Source organism: Tachypleus tridentatus, chromosome 3 (genome assembly GCF_004210375.1).
Source record: "Tachypleus tridentatus isolate NWPU-2018 chromosome 3, ASM421037v1, whole genome shotgun sequence".
Taxonomy (NCBI): Eukaryota; Metazoa; Arthropoda; class Merostomata; order Xiphosura; family Limulidae; genus Tachypleus; species Tachypleus tridentatus.
This window is the reverse complement of record NC_134827.1, coordinates 72,561,728-72,580,797: the sequence shown is the minus strand read 5'-3', so window position 1 is coordinate 72,580,797 and position 19,070 is coordinate 72,561,728. Positions and strand designations below refer to the sequence as shown.

The window sequence follows — 19,070 nt, the reverse complement described above, 5'->3', positions numbered from 1 at the left end:
GGCAAATGCGACGAAGGAGCTGGAGGACATTACAAAAGAAGCGTACCAGGACTGTTTCAACAAGTGGAAACACCATTAGGATAAGTGTGTGTGTTGGGGAGGAGAGTACTTTGAAGGGGCCCCAGACCTGTAACTTCTACATAAAGTACATTTTGTTTTATGACGTCAGTCCGCGTATTTTTTGAACAGCCCTCGTAATCAAGCTGATTTGGATATATATATATATATAAATAGGATAGAATATAGGCCCATTGAGCTGGTTCAGATGTATATAGATATGTACAGGAAGAATGATAAGGCCATCCAGCTAGTTTAGATATATATATATATATATAAACAGAGATAATATAGGTCCATCAAGCTTGTTCAGATATATATATATATATATAAAACAGGAGATAATACAGGTCCATGAAGCTGGCCCAGATATATACGTAAATAGGAGGGAATATAAGCCCAACAAGCTGGTTGACATATATATATATAAACAGGAGTGAATATAGATCCAACAAGCTGGATCAGATGTATATATAAACAGGATGGAATATAAGCCCATCCAGCTGGTTCGGATATATGTATAAATAGGAGGGAATATAGGCCCGTCAAGCTGGTTCAAATATTTATATAAACAACGGGAAATATAAGCTCATCAAACTGGTTCAGATATGTATATAAACGTATTTATGTTTATACGTATAAACGTTAAACCAGTTTGATAGGTTTATATACCCTCTTGTTTACGTATATATGTGAGCCAGCTTGATGGACCAAAATTCACTCCTGTTTATATATAAATATATATATATGTATGTAAAGAGGAGGGAATATAAGCCCATCTAGCTGGTTGAGATGAATATATAAACAGGAGAGAATATAGGTTAATCAAGTTCAAGTTCGAAAACAATGTATTTAGAATGTGAGTCACTAATTTAGAGTATCTTACTAGTTTTCATAAGTTCTTGAATACTGCCCATCCACTCATTAAACTCCCATACACCATACCGATTAGATGTATTCCGTTTCAAGATACCACATGAATGGGTATATGATAACTGATATTTTCAGCAAGCCCTCTACCAAACTTCTTTGATGTATTTCCGCTCGCCGCATTCTCCTCCTGTAAAAAGAAGAGAAAGATATAGTTGTTGGTTACTTCAGAGTATGGATAAAATTTGTAACAAAGTGTGGGAGTAGAATAAATTGTTGACACTTGTCTGTAGGAATTTATACAACATATAACAACACATTTTCCGGTATGGCCATGTGGTTAAGGTGCTCGACTCGTTATCTGAGGATCGCAGTTTCGAATTCCCGTCACACCAAACGTGCTCGCACTTTCAGCCGTGGGGGCGTTATAATGAATGGTCAATCCCTCTATTCGTTGGTAAAAGAGTAGCCCAAGAGTTGGCGGTGGGTGGTAATGTCTAGCTGGCTTCCTTCTAGTCTTACACTGCTGAATTAGGGACGGCTAGCACAGATAGCCTTCGTGTAGCTTTGCTCGAAATTCAAAAACAAACAATCCTTTTACTGTCGAACTAAAACGTTTTCGAACACCCGTCGAATTTGTATTATATTGAGCAATATCTGCTATTAATGAAACGCTAACTTTATCTTTAAATTATTATTTGGTTTAGTATTCACACTAACTTTCCATAATATTTATATTCACTTATAATTGTTCAGACTTAATGACAAAGCTAGCATCTATACGTTGTTCTACAGTCATAGTTTATATCTTGATTCTGTAGTATGGCAGAACCTAACTTCTGTAAAGTGTTCTACAGTTATTTTGTATTTATATTTCTTGTAGTATGGTCATACCGTAGGCTTTAAGAAGCGTTCTCCACATATTCTTTAGCTTTGTTTTTGTAGTATGGTGGTACCGTATCTTCGAGAATTTTCCTCATATACAGTGTATTTTAAAATATTTTATATAACGTGAAAAATAATGAAAATTGAACTTTCTTTGACAGGACCTATGTGCGCTGATGAAAGAATGTTCCTGTTTCCCGGTTTCTGTATTGTGAACCGCTTTCTCAATTCACTTGTATACATTTAGCAAATTGAAGGTTCTTTATGAAATACAAACCAGAATATTACAGTTATTATTCCTTTGTTCCCTAACATTTCTCCTCTACTTTGTGATTTTGTTGTACATATGATAGTGATCTCTGAGGTGAGTAAAAAGACGCTGATCTATAATTTAATGATTGTTTGTAAATGTATCTACCATTGTATCATCAGTACGCTTTCAGGTATTAGTATATTTTAACAATAATATATTAACCTCAATATTCGCTTACAATTCTGGATATTTCCAGAAACTTATATAATCCTAAGATATAATGTACATGTATACTATTCGCTTTAAAATCGTTTAGCTGTTTTTGTCGTCTAAGACGTATTTATACTTTTCCCTAACAAAAGACAAAAACAATATTCCTCTCAGTTCTCTTATAATGTTAGTATTGAACAGAAATAAAACAAACTAAGGATATTGTCTGTTACTTTCTTTACATCACCACTTCCTGTAATTAACTGGAAACATATTCTTAAGAATAAGACAAATTTATCAAAATATTACATACATATGTGATAAGAGTCATAAACGTGACTTCTCTGTCACGTTCACTAATTAATAGGCCCGGCATGGCCAAGCGTGTTAAGGCGTACGACTCGTAATCTGAGGGTCGCGGGTTCGCATCCCCGTCGCGCCAAACATGCTCTCTCTTTCAGCCGTGGGGGCGTTATAAAGTAACGGTCAATCCCACTATTCGTTGGTAAAAGAGTAGCCCAAGAGTTGGCGGTGATGAGTAGCTGCCTTCCCTCTAGTCTTACACTTCTAAATTAGGGACGGCTAGCCCTCTAGTAGCTTTGTGCGAAGTTCAAAAAACAAACAAACTAATTAATATCAGCATAACATCACTTTTAAAGTGTTATTTAATTTTAACACCAAGTGATTTCTTTGTCATATTACACAATTTATTCCAGTTCATAGCGACTTTTTAAATTGATACGTTACTAATTTTTACAGGAAGTGACTTCGCTGTAACATAGTTAACGCACAGCGTAACGTTTTCTAACATGTTAGTTTTTGTCAGGAAAATTAACTTGGATGAGAGCAGCGTGGCGTTTTTTAACATGTTGAATTATATCAGGATGAACTATGATGACAGCATTATGTGACGTTTAATAATGTGTTACTTTATGTCAGGATGACATGCTATCTTTGATAAAAGTAAAAAAAAATTAATCTTACCCTTTATTTCTCAGGAAACCATTGACCTTCTCCTAAACTCAAGTTCTATAGTGGAATTCAATTATTTCATAAATTACTAATTTATTAGACAAATTTGTTCTCACTGCTGTATAAGATTTAATTTAACTGTACTCTTTGTACAGGACTAAGAAAAGTTTATCTTACTGTTCTTTTGGATAATCTATTAAATAACCACCAACAAAATCATCATCTTTTATTCTTTCTTTCTTAACACAAAATAAAATGTGATCTTAACCAATATTCTTCCATCCTTGGAATAGACATACTCATTTATATACAAAATACCCTTTAAAAATGAAACTTATAAAAAATTAAAAAAAAAATGTAACATTGGTTGTCTGCTCTCATTAGACTCTGGTAATCTTTAAAATACTATATTACTTCGAATTAAGACGCACCTTTTTTCATATTTTTTCGAACTGACAGTTTGGGGGCGTCGTAAATTAGAGATATTATTTTTCACTCTTCGAAAATATAAAAAACATTATTTCCCTCGAACAACAAAGATTTTCGAAAACTCCTGTATCAACAAACAGATTGGACAATATTTTAATGATAACTTATAAAGACTAAAAAAATACATGTAAAATGTCAAATTTGTCGATGTCAGCGCCTCTAGCGGTATAGTTGGATATCAGTGTTCTCACTCTTTATTTGACTTTCCTGTTGTTCGAACGCCATTTTCTTGTGTTGTTTATTTTCATTGCATTTTTTACCCACGGAAAAACATTTTACGTAGGATGCCAAATATAAAACAAAAGTTATTTTATACGTCAAACACATTGCGAATCATGCAGCCAGTATATAGTGAGTGAGGCAAATGTATATCACTGGCGTGGTATGAAAACCAAGTTGTTTTCTTGCAAGAAAAGTACAAAGTAATTTTCTGGCCCAAGAAAAGGAAGACATCTTGAAACTGATGCTGCCATTTTAAAATATTTCAGAAAGTTACAAAATAAAGGACAGACTGTAACGAGAGAAAATGTTAAAAGCTATAAAATGTGCAGGAAACAGTGGTATTTCTTTCAAGGCTATTCGTGACTGATGTGAGAAATTTATGAAAAGAGAAGGTTTATTATTAAGGCACAGGAAAACAATTAGTCAAGATTGCTGTAATATTTTAAAGCAAAACTTATTTAATATGAATGTTATGTCTATGCCAAAGGAATCAATATTCCCTAAACAAAATTGGTAACACATATGAAACAGCAATTTTATCGACATGCTGTCGATGTAAATGTTAAACATAGGTGAATATCAAAGCCACTAGTTATGAAAAGATAAGAGTTGGTGTCATGCTATGTGTAACTGCAGATGGAAATAAATTACCACCGTATGTCATTTTAAACAAAAAATCATTGCCAAAAGAACATTTTTTGCAAAGATATAATAGTTTGCACACACAAAAAAGTGCATGGATGACATCAGAGTTAATGGAAGAGTGGTTGGGATGTGTATGTAACGTCAGCCTGGTGCATTACTAAAGCAATGGAGCATGCTGGTAATGGATGCATTTCATGACCATCTTGAATAAAATTAGGGTAGATTAAGGAATAAAATCAGCTATCTTGTGATAATTCCTGGCAGAATAACAGGTTAGTTTCAACTTCTTGATGTGGCCATTAACAGGTCATTCAAAGATCGTATCTGTAGGCATTATGATGTTTAGCTGAATAAAGAGAATTGTACTTTGACACTGAATGGCAAAATAAGAAGGGCATAAGCATTAACAACAGTAGAGTGGATTTCAAATAGATTGGATAGAAGTATGGAACAATATTATTAGAAAACAGTTTATAAAGTGTTGTTTATCCAATGTGGAAAATGGAAGGCAAGATGACATTCTTTGGGACAATAGTGGATCAAGCTTGTTGGTAAGTTCCTAATTGTTAATTATTACATCTGGAGCTTTCTTTGTTGGTAAATTCCTAAAGCGATGAAGATACTTCAACTTCAGAATATAACAGCGACTCAGAAGAAACATCAGAATAACATTCTTATTAAATAAAGAAAGCCGGAAGAAACATTATTGTAATGAAATTTTTAATTTCCTGTATATTTTATAATTATTTTTTGTATTTCATTTTAAATACATTATTAAAATTTTTCATTTGTTAATAAGCTCTTATAAAACATATTTAGTCATTTCTAATTATCATGCAATTTTTTCCTGAAAATCCCTTTTTAAAAGTGGGTTGCGTCTTAAATTCGAAGTAGTACGTTAAATATAATAGAAACTAATTAATTATTAGGTTGAGGAATAATTCGTGAGCGTTTTTAAATAATTTCATTCAAGCATTACATGCAAGACTATACAATACTTCAATGCATGAACACATTACACCCAAAACATTTATTATGATACTTTATTTCATGTAATACCTAGGTATATAGTATGCATTGTTTTAAACGAAGTTGCAAGAAATTAAATGCGAAAAGCAGATGGTGTCGAAAATGCCCGATTGTGTCCACTTGACATTCCATTTAATGAGTTGAAAATGAAAGCAAAAATTAAAGACATGAAAATCAAACACACCATCTATTAGAGCAAAAACTTATCTACCAAATGACATGAAATATTTTGCGAAAGCGTTTCATTTATGAATATATTTTGTTAACTTGAAAAAACGCTCACGAATTATTCCTCAACCCAATACATAATAATGTTGCCCGGCATGTGTCAAGGCGTGCGACTCGTAATCTGAGGGTCGCGGGTTCGCATCCCGGTCGCGCCAAACATGTTCGCCCTTTCAGCGGTGAGAGCGTTATAATGTGACGGTCAATCCCACTATTCGTTGGTAAAGGAGTAGCCCAAGAGTTGGCGGTGGGTGGTGATGACAAGCTGCCTTCCCTCTAGTCTTACACTGCTAATTAGGGACGGCTAGCACAGATAGCCCTCGAGTAGCTTTGTGCGAAATTCCAAAACAAACAAACAAAACATAATAATGTATTGAAAATACAAAGAAAGTGCTTGCTTTATATAAATCAAAACTTAAACAGTCAAAATCTTTACGAAATGCTTTCATAAAAGTATATTAGTAAAACCAAATTTACAATAAATGCCATCAAATAGTCTTAAAATAAAAAAAAATGTAAAAACAAACCATATTTACAACAGAATGTTATATGAAAACACTGACAAAAATGACCAGATTTAAATAAATATAGTAATTCACACAACACAAACTGGGAAATAATATTTAGCTTTCTGAGTGGACTGTTAACTTTCCTGACACCAATGGAACAGTGGATACTTGTACCTTTCCTGACATCAGTGGAACAGTGGATACTTGTAACTTTTCTGACACCAATGGAACATTATTTCAAGTACAGCATTTGTTTCACTGGCTTCAACTGGCAGCCATTAGCTGGACTGCTTAGGCCAATGTCTGCAACAACAAGGGTTGGAAATGTTGGCTACTTCAAGAATACAGCAGCTAAAGCATTCAGAATTTAAACCTTTATACAAAAGTTCAGCCAGTTCATAGGTTAAGGTGGGTAATAATGCAAGGTTAACCCATAAAGTTTGACTAAATCTATTGATCAAATGACATGTCTACAGACTTCATGTGTAAGCAAGCAATTTATTCTAATAAAATATATCCTGACAACGTTAGAATCTTTCAGTCACCAGACATATGCACGTCTCTAGTTGACCAATTACTTGTGTTACTTTCTCATGTTCCTACCAAACAATTAGATCACCCATTTGCTTCATAAATGTAGATAACACCCACTTCCAATATGAAGGAACAAGGGTTTATACAGAAAATTTCAAAGTTATGTAAAACGTTTCACAGTATACATATTACTGTCTGGATGTTCTTAGTACACACACAGTCTACATTTTCATACTTGAGTAAATTTAATGAAACAATGTAAAGAAAATATTCAACAAAATTACTTATGGTTGTAATCTTTGTGTTATACAATACTACGCAATTAAATTTGTGTGATCTTTATACACATGTATTGAAATATACATATATGTCCATTACAAGTACTCTAGTAGTATACACAGTTCACATATGGCCGATGCGTGACAAAACTTTTCAGTAACATTGGAGTTACCCTTGAAAGGTATGTTTAGTAGTGACTGTGGCGTCATCTGTGGTCATTAAACTCAACGCTACCAAATTGAGAAAGTGGAATATTTTTTTCCAATAGAAGTAATACTGTAAAACCATACACAATGTGTGCTTGCTTGTATCAAAATACAAACCAAAATAAGAAACTGGGACATTTTTTTCTGAATAGAAATAACAATACAAAAACCACACACAAACGTGTGCTTGCTCTCACCATGATACATATTTTAGACTGAAATGCACTCAACTGTTCAGCACTTATATAAAGATTCACTCTTCTTATACTGAATATTATAACAATAGAAACTGAGTACTTGTATCAAATAAAGGCATAGTACATAAAAATACACTGAAATTGCTCTTAAATATATACTTATGAATTATCCATCTAATGTTTGAAGTAGAAAGAAATTGGAACAATTTAAATATTCTGTCACAACAGCAAACAACAGTGCTGCTATTTTAAACAAGTTGGCAACAGTCACTGGTAACATCTAACAAAATTTCAACAAACAGCTGGTTTCTTCTTGTCTAGTTGAGGCAAATCATTCACTTCAACAATTTCTCTTCATAACATGACAAAAAACTCAACTTCTGTTCACTAGCTGAAGCTAATCCTTCAATACAACAACCTCTCTGAATAATATGACTAATAAATTCAACTTCTGTTCACTTGCACTATGTAACACAATTTTTGTTCCTGGATAACTTTCTGAATTGCTTATGTTGTAAAAGTACAGAAAATGGTAACTATTCCCTTCAAACTTTGCTTTTGTGACTTGGATAATGAAATTTAGAAATTAACCTACTTTCTGTGTAAAAACGGGCAAATTTGCACATTTTCATTTATGTGAGATCTAAATAAAACAACGTATGAATCAAGATGTACATGTATTTATACTAAAGTTATACAAAAATGAGCAAAAATGTTTAGAAGTGAGAAGTTTTTGAGATTTGCAACTGTAACATAAATCACTTTCACATATCAGCCACCAAATATAGTCTCCTATCATGTTTTCGTATTATATGCTCCTTGGGTAGCAGTGTTCAAAATCCAGTGTATCTTGGTGGAAGCACTTGCCTTGCTCCTCTGAGTATGCTCCCATGTTCTCCTTGAACTTAGCAAGATGAGTGTCAAGGATATGGACTTTCATGGACATCCTGCAGCCCATTGTGCCATAGTTCTTCGCCAGAACCTCAACCAGTTCCACATAATTTTTGGCCTTGTGATTGCCCAAGAAGCCCTGAACAACTGTAACAAAGCTGCCCCAAGTTCTTTTTCCTTCCAAGTGAGTTTCTTGGGGAATTATGTGCACTTTAGGATCTTCTTTATTTGTGGTCCAATGAAGACACCAGCTTTGACCTTTGCCTCAGACAGCTTAGGGAAGAAGTCTTGAAGGCTGCAGACTCCTTATCAAGAGCTATGAAAATTGTTTCATAAGACCCAATTTTATGTGCAATGGTGGGAAAAATGCCTTCTGGAGGTCCATTAGTGGCTTATGCTTGACATTGTGCCTCCCCACAGAGAATTCGGACTATTGTGGCCAGTGCTTCCTGTTGTAGTGAGCTGCAGTATCCTGCTGTCCCAAAGGCAAAAATAACAGGGAAAATTGGTAAAGTCTCCTTGGAGACTCTTCAGAAATGCCACCATTTTCAACTCTCCAATAACCTCCAGGCTATACTCATCATACTTCAAGGCTTCTAGCAAGGTCTTGATGCTATTGTATTCCTCTTTGAGGTGCACCAATTGAGCCAGATGAAAAAAACAGATACTTATTCCAGTTATGGGGCAGCACAGCTTTGAGGCTTCTGGATGACCTATAAATGAAAAGGTGCCACTCATTCAGGTTATAAGCAATTCCAATTGTCACGCACAGACCGGATATATTGTGGCAGAAGCAGAGCCCATCTAGACGAGTGAAGAAACTTGAAAAATGTTGGTGACACTTCCTCTGACTTGCAATTTGCACAATTTTATCTAACAAATCCCACTCCTTGAGCCTAGATGTCAAAAGCTCAGCATTAGACTTTGTTAGACCAAAATATCTGATGAAGTCACTGAGGTCTCTTTGATTGGGGTAGTATGGGTTTCTCTCACCAGCTGCACCTCTGAAAGTGTAATCTGGATCTTCAAGATCTACCTCTTCTGATATTCTGCTCTCTTCTGAGGATGGCTGCTTTCTCTCTGGCAGAGTGTGTACACAGAGCTCAGGGTAGTGTGGCACTGGGACAATGGATGATAGAAGGTCTGGATACATGATAGCAGATGCATTCTTGCCAGCCCGACATTGCAAAAGAGTGAAATAAAATTATTATGAAGAATATATTTATTTCATCCACAACTAACGTGTAAGAGGTTCATACAAAATATTTTGTGATATTTTTTCTGTACTATTGGAAATTAAGAAAAAATATTTAAATTTTAAAAGGTCTAAAATTTGTAATAATATAAAATCTTACTATTCAAGCAAGCAAAAATTGTGTCTTACCTTCTAGAGGTTTTTGCAGTACTCGCAGGTAAAATGAGGTGTCCAGGGTTTGTCTTGATCCCTGACAGGCATGCTGAAATATGCCTTGTAGGATTCACACATTTTAGCAGATGCTGTAACAGAGCACTTTTTTTGCTCTTGTCTTGATAAATTGGCCACATATATAGCAGAATGTGTCTGGAGAATGCTTGCAGCTTCTTGATGCCATCTCTGATAAAATCAGATAGTTCTACGTGTTCACTTAGACAGCTAGAACTAAACTGAAGTGGTGAACCCCTGTATATATATATTACTGTGGAAAGTTCTAAAATATTCTAAAAGGTTCTTGAAAATTCTTGTAATTTCTACAACATTCTAGAAAATTATTATAAGTTTGAGAAAAGTCTCTATCAGCTACTCAGCACTGAACCTACCTGGGATGTTTTGAAAAATGGGTAGATTTGAAAATTTCATTACCCAGGTCACAAAAGCAAAGTTTGAAGAGAAAAATAGGTCTTTTCCAGTTACTTTAGGTATAAGCAGTTGGGAAATAACACTTACTGCCCAGAAACAAGAAAAAGTAAAAATTTTATTACATAGTGTTGTTGAAGCCAATTCTTCACCACAACCACCTCTCTTCATAACATGACCAATAAACTCAACTTCTGTTCAATTGTTGAAACCAATTGTATGTTACAACCATCTCCTCATAACATGACTGATAAGCCAAACTTCTGTTCAATTGTTGAAACCAATTGTTTATTACAACCATCTCTTCCTAACATGACTGATAAACTCTTACTTCTGTTCACTTCAGCAAATGCTTTCCAGGTTTCAGCTTCAAATCCAATTTATTTGTTTTGTTAACTTCCAATTCATTAACTTCTCAACTACAAACTCTATTATGTAACCAAACTCCTTATACAGACCAGAAATCTTTCACAATCCTGTTCTTTCAGTTTAAGCTTCTCAAAAGTGACATTAGTATTACATAGACTGAATGGCATAAGACAGAATTTGTGTTAGCTATTAACTGTGCTAAAAGTAGTTTTACACTTGTCATCATACAGATCATTTAGCCAGAATGGGGATGCATCCATACATTGAAATGTTTATGGTAAAAAAAAAAAAAAAAGTCAATGCGAGTCAATATTTATCCATACAAATTTCACAAAGAACCTTGTACACTTTTGTTCTTTCTAAAATTCATTACTGGAAACTACCAAGAACTTCATAAAGGTTTTATTAGTACATCCTTCAACATCAACTGTATTTTGGAGCTTGTAGCATCTATAATATTCCAGGAAGGCTGGCATAATGGTTATCATACGTCACCACTGACAACAGTAGTAAACCTGTATTCAATTTCTTTTCAATCAGTAATAGTAAACATATATCTTGCATCTTTTTAATTACAAAGAATTACAGTCCAGAGATGTATGTTGTGTAAACAAAAATCTTAAACTATTCAATTTGATAGAAAAAATATATATATGTAAAAATATTGGTTTTATTGGTAAAGAACTTAATGATACTAGATATGTGGCTATAAAAACATATATTATAAACTTAATGGTACCAAATATGCGACTATAAAAACATATATTATGAACTTAATGGTACCAGACATGTGATTATAAAAAATATATTGTAAGAAACTTTAACAAATAGTTGCATATTCCATTTTGCATTAATCAATTCTCAAATTAACAGTTGTTTGTACACCATTACTAGTGCAGTCAAAATACAAAATACCACAATCCACACTGTGTAAAATCATTATTTTCTATGTAAAATAATAGAAAACCCCCAACAATAAGTAGTTAATTGTAGTATTTTTATTTAAAGTTTGTTTTAATGCAAACATTTACTTGTGAGTTAATAAAGTAATAGATTCAAAACCAATTGGATGGTTAAATAATTTGTTTGTATTTTAGCACAAAGCTATACAATGGACTACATCTGCTGTGCCCACCAAGGGTATCAAATCCTAATTTTTAGTTATAAGCCAAAAGACTTATTGCCCTGCCACTGAGGCAATGAACAGTTGAGAAAAATGTAATTAAAAATCTTACAAGAGTCCATACAGACCCCATCAGAACATCAACAGTTAATTATACTACTCATATAAATAATATCCAATTTCACAATGTATGTATTTACAGAACAGTACTCTCTAACTTAGTAGAAATTATGTCTGCCTGTAGCAACTTTTTTCTCATTTACATTCTTCTGATGGAAAGCTGTTCCTAACAATATCCAGAGTCAATTCATCTATCTCAAATGGACTATGATTCACATAAGATGACAAAGCAATTCCAAGTGGACCCCTTTCATGGCACAATAAGTCCAGTTGATTCACATTCTTCCAGTTTATTTCTTCCACTTGTGAATTACTTAATTTGCTGTCTGACATGGAATCACAATGTGTAATTATGTATGCTTTTTCAAGAAACACTTGGGTAAAGAGTATTGACTGTTTTTTCATGTCCTTTCTAATATTTCGTTTCTGACTTTTAAGTATATCAATCCACTTATTTTTGAATAAATCAAATATATTTCTACGTTTCAGCAACTGAGGAAATGTATTTAACAACGGTGAATGTAAAGAATCAGCACAGTTGGCTCCTAGACGAGTCTCTGCAATAGTTTCTGCAAGGCAGTGTCTGTATACAGTCAACAGTGATACATCACCTTTAGGTCCAATTAACATATCTGGAAGAAAACTCAACTGTTCGCTCAGTTCTCCTCGTGGTTCAGAAAGTCTTATTACTAGTCTTGGTTCTTGTGTTTTCAATATTAAAGCTTTAAGTGAATTTCCCAAGTTTTTCTGATGACTGGGATTTACAAGTATATCTTTCTCAAATGGATTACCACCATGTATATGAAATGCTTTTGTTACATTGGCAACAGGTCTTCCAGAGTCATCTAAAAGGCGAACAAACACCCAACCACAACTAACTTCTTCTTCTTCTCCAGTGCTAAGACTCTTATATTTTAAACAGGGTTCAAAAATAATTCCAACTGTTGTTGAAGTATTTGATGTTCTTACAAAACATTGGCTTTCTTCTTCACCAGATGCACCTTGTGAGAGTTTAGAGCTGAAAGACCATTGTTCTGGGTTTTTAGGATCCAGTTTTGTTCTAACTATATGAATATTGCTCAAAACTTTATCTCCATCATGAAGACACAAATATACATGCTGGCTTAAAACTTCTGTTCCTACACTAGGCAGTGGTATCTTTCTACAAGCAATAATAGTTACCAAACGTTCAATTTTTACATGACAGGGCTTTATAGTTTCTTTAACAGGATCCCAGAATATGTCATAAAATGACAAGCCTGAGTTGCTGAGTTTTGGAACTAAATATGAAGAAGTAGAATAGTTATCATTTTCTTCCAGTAATTTAGATAAATACGAAGTTTGAAACCCTGAGGGTAAAGCATCAAGAGCTGAAAGAACATCAGGTGCACTGGGCTCCTTTAGTGCTTTTTGTATTCCATGCCATAACTCAACCGATTTCTTCTGGGGCACGTTACTACCACTTATATTTGATTCAGTATTTTTATTACACATCTTCATGTAAGTAGATGGAATGAGGCCTTTACAACCTTCTGCATTTGCTGCTTCCCACCATCCATCATCTCGAATACTAAGTACAGTAAGCAAGTCACCCGATTTAAAACTGAGGTCACCTTCTTCCTCACCTGTAAAATCGCATAACGCTTCAAACACATGACCAGGAACTGAAAAAGACCTATCAGGATATTGTTCTTCCTCTGATACTACTTCCTCAACTTCTTCATTAATTGTTTCTTCCTCTTCCAGGTCTTCTTCACTACTACTACTAGTTTCTGAATAACCATCGTCATCGCTTGAAATTTTTGATTTACCTTGTCTAGGTACTACAGATTTAGGCCTACTTTTACTTTGAGAAGTAGCCATTAGGGATATACTAATCCACCTAGCACTATCATAAACACATATTTTTTCATTTCTACATTACGAATTTTAAAAAGATGGATAATCGTTATTAGAATTAAAAATATTAAAATATCAATAAATTATGGATAACAAAAGATACGTATACCACACATCTCTCTCACCAACTAAAAACATTGCTTCTCAGTTTTCACAGAACTGTAACCTGCGGCGACCTCTGCTGTTACATTTCCTTTATTTTAATATGAATCCTGATTTAAAGTATAATTGTGAACCTGACGATGACCGAAGAAGGTCGAAACGTTGTTCGCTCTTCTATGTAAAATATTTTCTCAACCCAAACGAGCCGTTTTTGCATATATAAAGTATTTGTTTTAGATCAAAGCCACATTGAGACATCTGCTATATGCAGTGCAGGGAATCGAATCCTGAATTTTAGTGGTGTATGTCCGTAGAATTATTACTGACCCAAAAGTCTGGTCCGTTTCTGCCCCCTTATTGGAATAAGAGGATTTTTTTTACATAAACTTACTCTTTTCCGTTCAGTTTCCCATCCTTTTTTAAAATAGAAATTCTATTACGTAGAATAACCGTAGATAAAATATTGTGTTTTTACATTACGCTAATGTTGAGTATGTTCTTTTAAATTACTTAATGAAAATAATTTAAAGACTAATCAATGATGACGAGAAAACCCACTTGTAGAGGAAAATATATATGTAAAAACGGCTGGTATGAGTTGAGAAAAAAAAATTATGTTGAGTAGTGAACAACGTTTCGACCTTCTTCGGTCACAGAAAAAGAGAGGTAATTGACCGATAGCTGACTACATGTTTGAAGGGGTTGTGTAATTGAGTTGTAGGAATGTAGAGGGCGTGCCTAGATGTTTGATTATATTTATTAATATAGGTATAAAGGTATTCCTTTGTATAATCCATTTTTACACTCAATTACACAACCCCCTTCAAACATGTGGTCAGCTATCGGTCAGTTACCTCTTTCTTTCTTTGTGAACCTTACGATGACCGACGAAGGTCGAAACGTTGTTCGTTCTTCTATATAAAAAATTTTCTCATCCCATACCAACCGTTTTTACATATATATATTCAGAGACTAGTCCAAGCAACTATAAAAAATGAGGAATTTTATTTCTTTACGTTTCTTACAGAATGCTTTTACTTCAACACAGCTGTAGACCTAACTTTACAAATGATTAAAAATACTTTACTAATGGTGTGTGTGTTTTTCATATAGCAAAGCCACAAAGGGCTATCTGCTCAGCCCACCGAGGGGAATCGAACCCCTGATTTGGGCGTTGTAAATCCAGAGACATACCGCTGTACGAGCGGGGGGCATTTACTAATGGTACTATAACTAAGGTTACAGTAAACTTTCTTTTATAATTTTCATGACTAATTGATCGAATAATTGAATATATATATATATATATATATACGACCAATAGCACTGATCCAAAGTACTAAAATTAAACACTTTAATTAATAAAACTGAATTTCTTAAAACTATTGTATGCTACATTCATTTACATCTCACTGATTCTCGTATTTATAAATAATACTTGTTCTAGATATTTCATAAACTCTCTCGATTATTATATTATCATTACAACCAAGTTTAATATTAAACTTATATTTTTAATACTAATAGCTCCAGGGCTTCCATGATTAAAAGTTGCATCTTAATTACACTTTGTTCATCAAATCAAACGCCGTTTTACTTAAGTCAGTATTATACAACTTTTAATTTGCAACATCTGGCCCCTATTATGTGAGAACTCAGTTGAGTGAAAATGTTATCTATAATTAGTGGTGCAGTAGATACCATAATGCCAGGGAAAGGGCAAGAGCTCAAGAGGTTCACAAAAAGTTAGACAACATAGCAAATGAGGTTTATATCAGGGTTTCTCAAATTGTGTTATACTACCACTTATTAAGTAAGGGTACTGACTATTCATGGATACCATAGTAGTGATGATAATTTACAAGATAATATTGATGACACTTTAAGGACCTCAACGTACTCAAGACTGAGAGGAAGAGTCTACTAGCAGAAATAAATATTTGTATGGGGATTTCCAAATATAGATGAAGTCCTTTCTTGGGTATAGGACATTTGTCCATGCTGTAAAGGTCTATGGCATAAGTCAACCTGCAATTACTGAGGCAGGGAGATCTTGCTTGTATCTGGTAAATCCAGACCACTCAAGCAAATGATCTGAGTGGAAGAGAAATGTATACAAATAAGTTTTACTAGAATGGAGAGACAAAAACCATACAGGGAGTGTCTATTAAACTCTGAAGCTATCAGAGTATAGTAGTCCCACCTTCAGGCAAGACCAAAGTTAAAAAGTGTTGGTAGTGAATAAGTTTTCCCTGGCAGATGAGGTAATGGGAACTCATAGGTGTAAATAAACTTTTGTGACAGTGCCACAGTGTGGCATGACTGGGATTCATGAGTTGTGAGAGATGTATTTTTCATATAATTTATTGCTTTTCTTGTTTGGCAGTTATTGCATTATACTTAAAATTCTCAAAAATGACAAGGTGGCTTACAAAATTAAATTAAGATTTTAGGAAAAAGAAGTGAAATATAAAATAAATTAGGGTTGGAGATCAAACATGTAGTTTATAAAGATCTTTACCAGCTTATATGGTTGAAGAAACAAGAATTTAATTTTTTATTCTCTGATACCTGAGGGTTTATTACAGTGAACATAGCTGAAAAGGAAGACAGAAAAAGTAAATTAGATATAGAAGGCTTGAGTACTTTATTTAACTTTTATGCTGATAAAAAACAAAGATGCCATCCTACCTTCTATATTAAAGTTTTCAGAAGAAAAATGCCTCATCACATGAGCCAAAATGTTGTCTCCTTTTCTCTCAACAAACACTTGTAGTTTGTTAATATTCTTAAACCAAGAAAGGATGAAATCAAAGATACAAGAAATTGAAATGTTCCTGGCCCATTCTACAAAAACAAAACTGTAATGTACAACTTTCTGATAAATATTAATTTTGAACCCTTTTTATAAGTAAACAACAGCTATAATTTGTGCTTATTTTGTGTGTTGTGTGTTTTTGAAGGAAAGAGGTAAAAGCATGGAAAGATTGAACTTCATGCTGTGACTATATATTTTTTTAAAAAGTAAATGATAGGAAATCCACCAGGACATGGAAGCAATATTATGTGTATTTAACAAAGAAAAAATAATGAACTGAGTTTAAGCATGACAGACAGCTATGTGAAAATAAACAGAGGTCAGGTCGACCCTCAACATTGAATATAACAGAAATTTTAAACAAAGTATACTATTTAGTTACATGTCATAGATGAACTACTGTTATGAACTTATTGGAGAAAGTGGGAATAAGTATTGTGCATTCTTAATCAACAATGTATAACAAGGAATAATAAAAAAAAGAAACTAATTTCTCAAAAAGATTTACTGTTCCACCTGGACAATGGTCCAGCTCAGAAATCATGTGTTGTTTTGAAAACTATTCATGATGCTGGCTTAGAATTGCTCAGTTACTTCATTTACTCTAAGTGACGTTTTTCAATTTCCCTAACCTTAAATCTTCCTGAAAAAACAAGGATTTCACAATGTTCAGATCTCATACATACAATTAGGTATGAATTCAGGACCAACAAAAAAAGTTGAAATAAAATGGCATAAAGGCCTTAGAGGACTACGGACATAAATAAATAAATTCAGTAAGAGATAATATTGAAAACAAGTCATAACTTCATCAATATCTATTTTTTATAAGTTAGGTCAAATTCTGAAGACAAATCTCACAGAAGAACAGGAGTATAGTAAGGTTAAAACAGTTTCAAAGAAGAAGGGGGAGTCAATTTTGTCCTGAAGTTACAATTAAGAATGTATCACTACATTATTTCCAAGTTATCTATTACATATACACATTCCAGGTACCGTTTTTAACTTTCTACTGATTCTTAACAATTTTCTACTAAAAATACAATTAAAAATACATCTATCCATATCTCCAGTGTTGTCTATTATATATACACTTTTCAGGTAACAATTGTTTACTTTGTACTGATTCTTAACAATTTTTTCCTGAAGTTACAAATGAAAATATATCTGTTCAATGTCGTCTATTATATATACATTTTTAGGTACAATGTGTTAACTTTCAATTAATTCTTAACAATTTTGTCGTGAATTTACAAATAAAAATGTATCTCTATGAGTATTCAATGTTGCCTATTATACATACATGTTTCTTGTAGCCTTTGTCAACTTTCTACTGATTCTTAACAATTTTTTGCCAAAGTTACAATTAAAAATGTATCTCTAAATCTATTCTGTGCTTTCAATTATATATACACTTTTCAGGTACCATTTGTTAACTTCCCACTGATTCTTAACAATTTTGTAATGAAATTAGAAACAAAAATTTCTACATCTGTATCTCTACATCTATTCAGTGTTCTCTATTATACACACATTTTTCAGGTACCATTAGTTAATATTCTATTGATTTTTAACAACTTTGCCCCAAAATTAAATTAAAAATGTATCTCTACATCTATTCAGTGTTTTCTATTAAATACACACTCTTCAGGTACCATTTGTTAACTTTCTACAGATTATTAACAATTTTGCTTTAAAGTTGAAATTAAAAATATACTATACATCTCTCCAGTGTTGTCAATTATATATACATTTTTAGGTACAATGTGTTAACTTTCAATTGATTCTTAACAATTTTGTCATGAACTTACAATTAAAAATGTACCTCTATGGGTATTCAATGTTGCCTCTTATACATACACGTTTCTTGTAGCCTTTGTCAACCTTCTACTGAATCTTAACAAGTTTGTTTTAAAGTTACAATTAAATACGTATCTCTACATCTATTGAATGTTGGGTATTATATACACACTTTTCAGGTAGCATTTGCTAACTTTCTACTGATTCTTAAAAATTTTGTCCTAAACTTACAATTAAAAATGTATCTCTACATCTATTCAGTGTTGTCTGCTATAAATACACTTTTCACATAGCATTTGTTAATTTTCTACTGATTCTGAACAATTTTATTCCCGAGTTACAATTTAAAATATATATCTATATGTTTACAATTGTCTTTTGTATATACATTTTTTAACTTTCTACTGATTCTTAACAATTTTGCTTTAAGTTACAATTAAAAATGTGTAACTAAATCTATTCACTGTTGTCTATTATATATACTAGGTTTAGTAGCTCCACATCTTTCTGTTCTACAGATGTCTATCACAGG

General features: G+C 33.2%; 3 protein-coding genes across 4 annotated transcripts in view; 1 reads left to right on the top strand and 2 right to left on the bottom strand.

Annotated features, from left to right (window-relative positions):
• The window catches only part of LOC143247159 (uncharacterized), a 76,168-nt gene extending 73,965 nt beyond the window's left edge, over positions 1-2,203 (top strand). For both annotated transcript variants that reach the window (XR_013026406.1, XM_076494799.1), the window contains one exon: positions 1,974-2,203. The gene's annotated coding sequence lies outside the window, so the exon portion shown is untranslated. The remainder of the gene's footprint in view (positions 1-1,973) is intronic.
• A 6,677-nt stretch (positions 2,204-8,880) lies between these two features.
• LOC143247160 (uncharacterized) lies at positions 8,881-10,921 on the bottom strand. Its single transcript, XM_076494801.1, has 2 exons — positions 9,858-10,921; positions 8,881-9,641 (listed from the first exon to the last, which is right to left on the bottom strand). The coding sequence occupies exon 2, from the start codon at positions 9,624-9,626 to the stop codon at positions 9,087-9,089; it is 540 nt and encodes a 179-aa protein (XP_076350916.1). The 5' UTR covers positions 9,627-9,641; positions 9,858-10,921; the 3' UTR covers positions 8,881-9,086.
• A 142-nt stretch (positions 10,922-11,063) lies between these two features.
• LOC143247158 (nephrocystin-1-like) lies at positions 11,064-13,998 on the bottom strand. Its single transcript, XM_076494798.1, has one exon. The coding sequence runs from the start codon at positions 13,780-13,782 to the stop codon at positions 12,055-12,057; it is 1,728 nt and encodes a 575-aa protein (XP_076350913.1). The 5' UTR covers positions 13,783-13,998; the 3' UTR covers positions 11,064-12,054.
• Between the last annotated feature and the right edge of the window lie 5,072 nt (positions 13,999-19,070).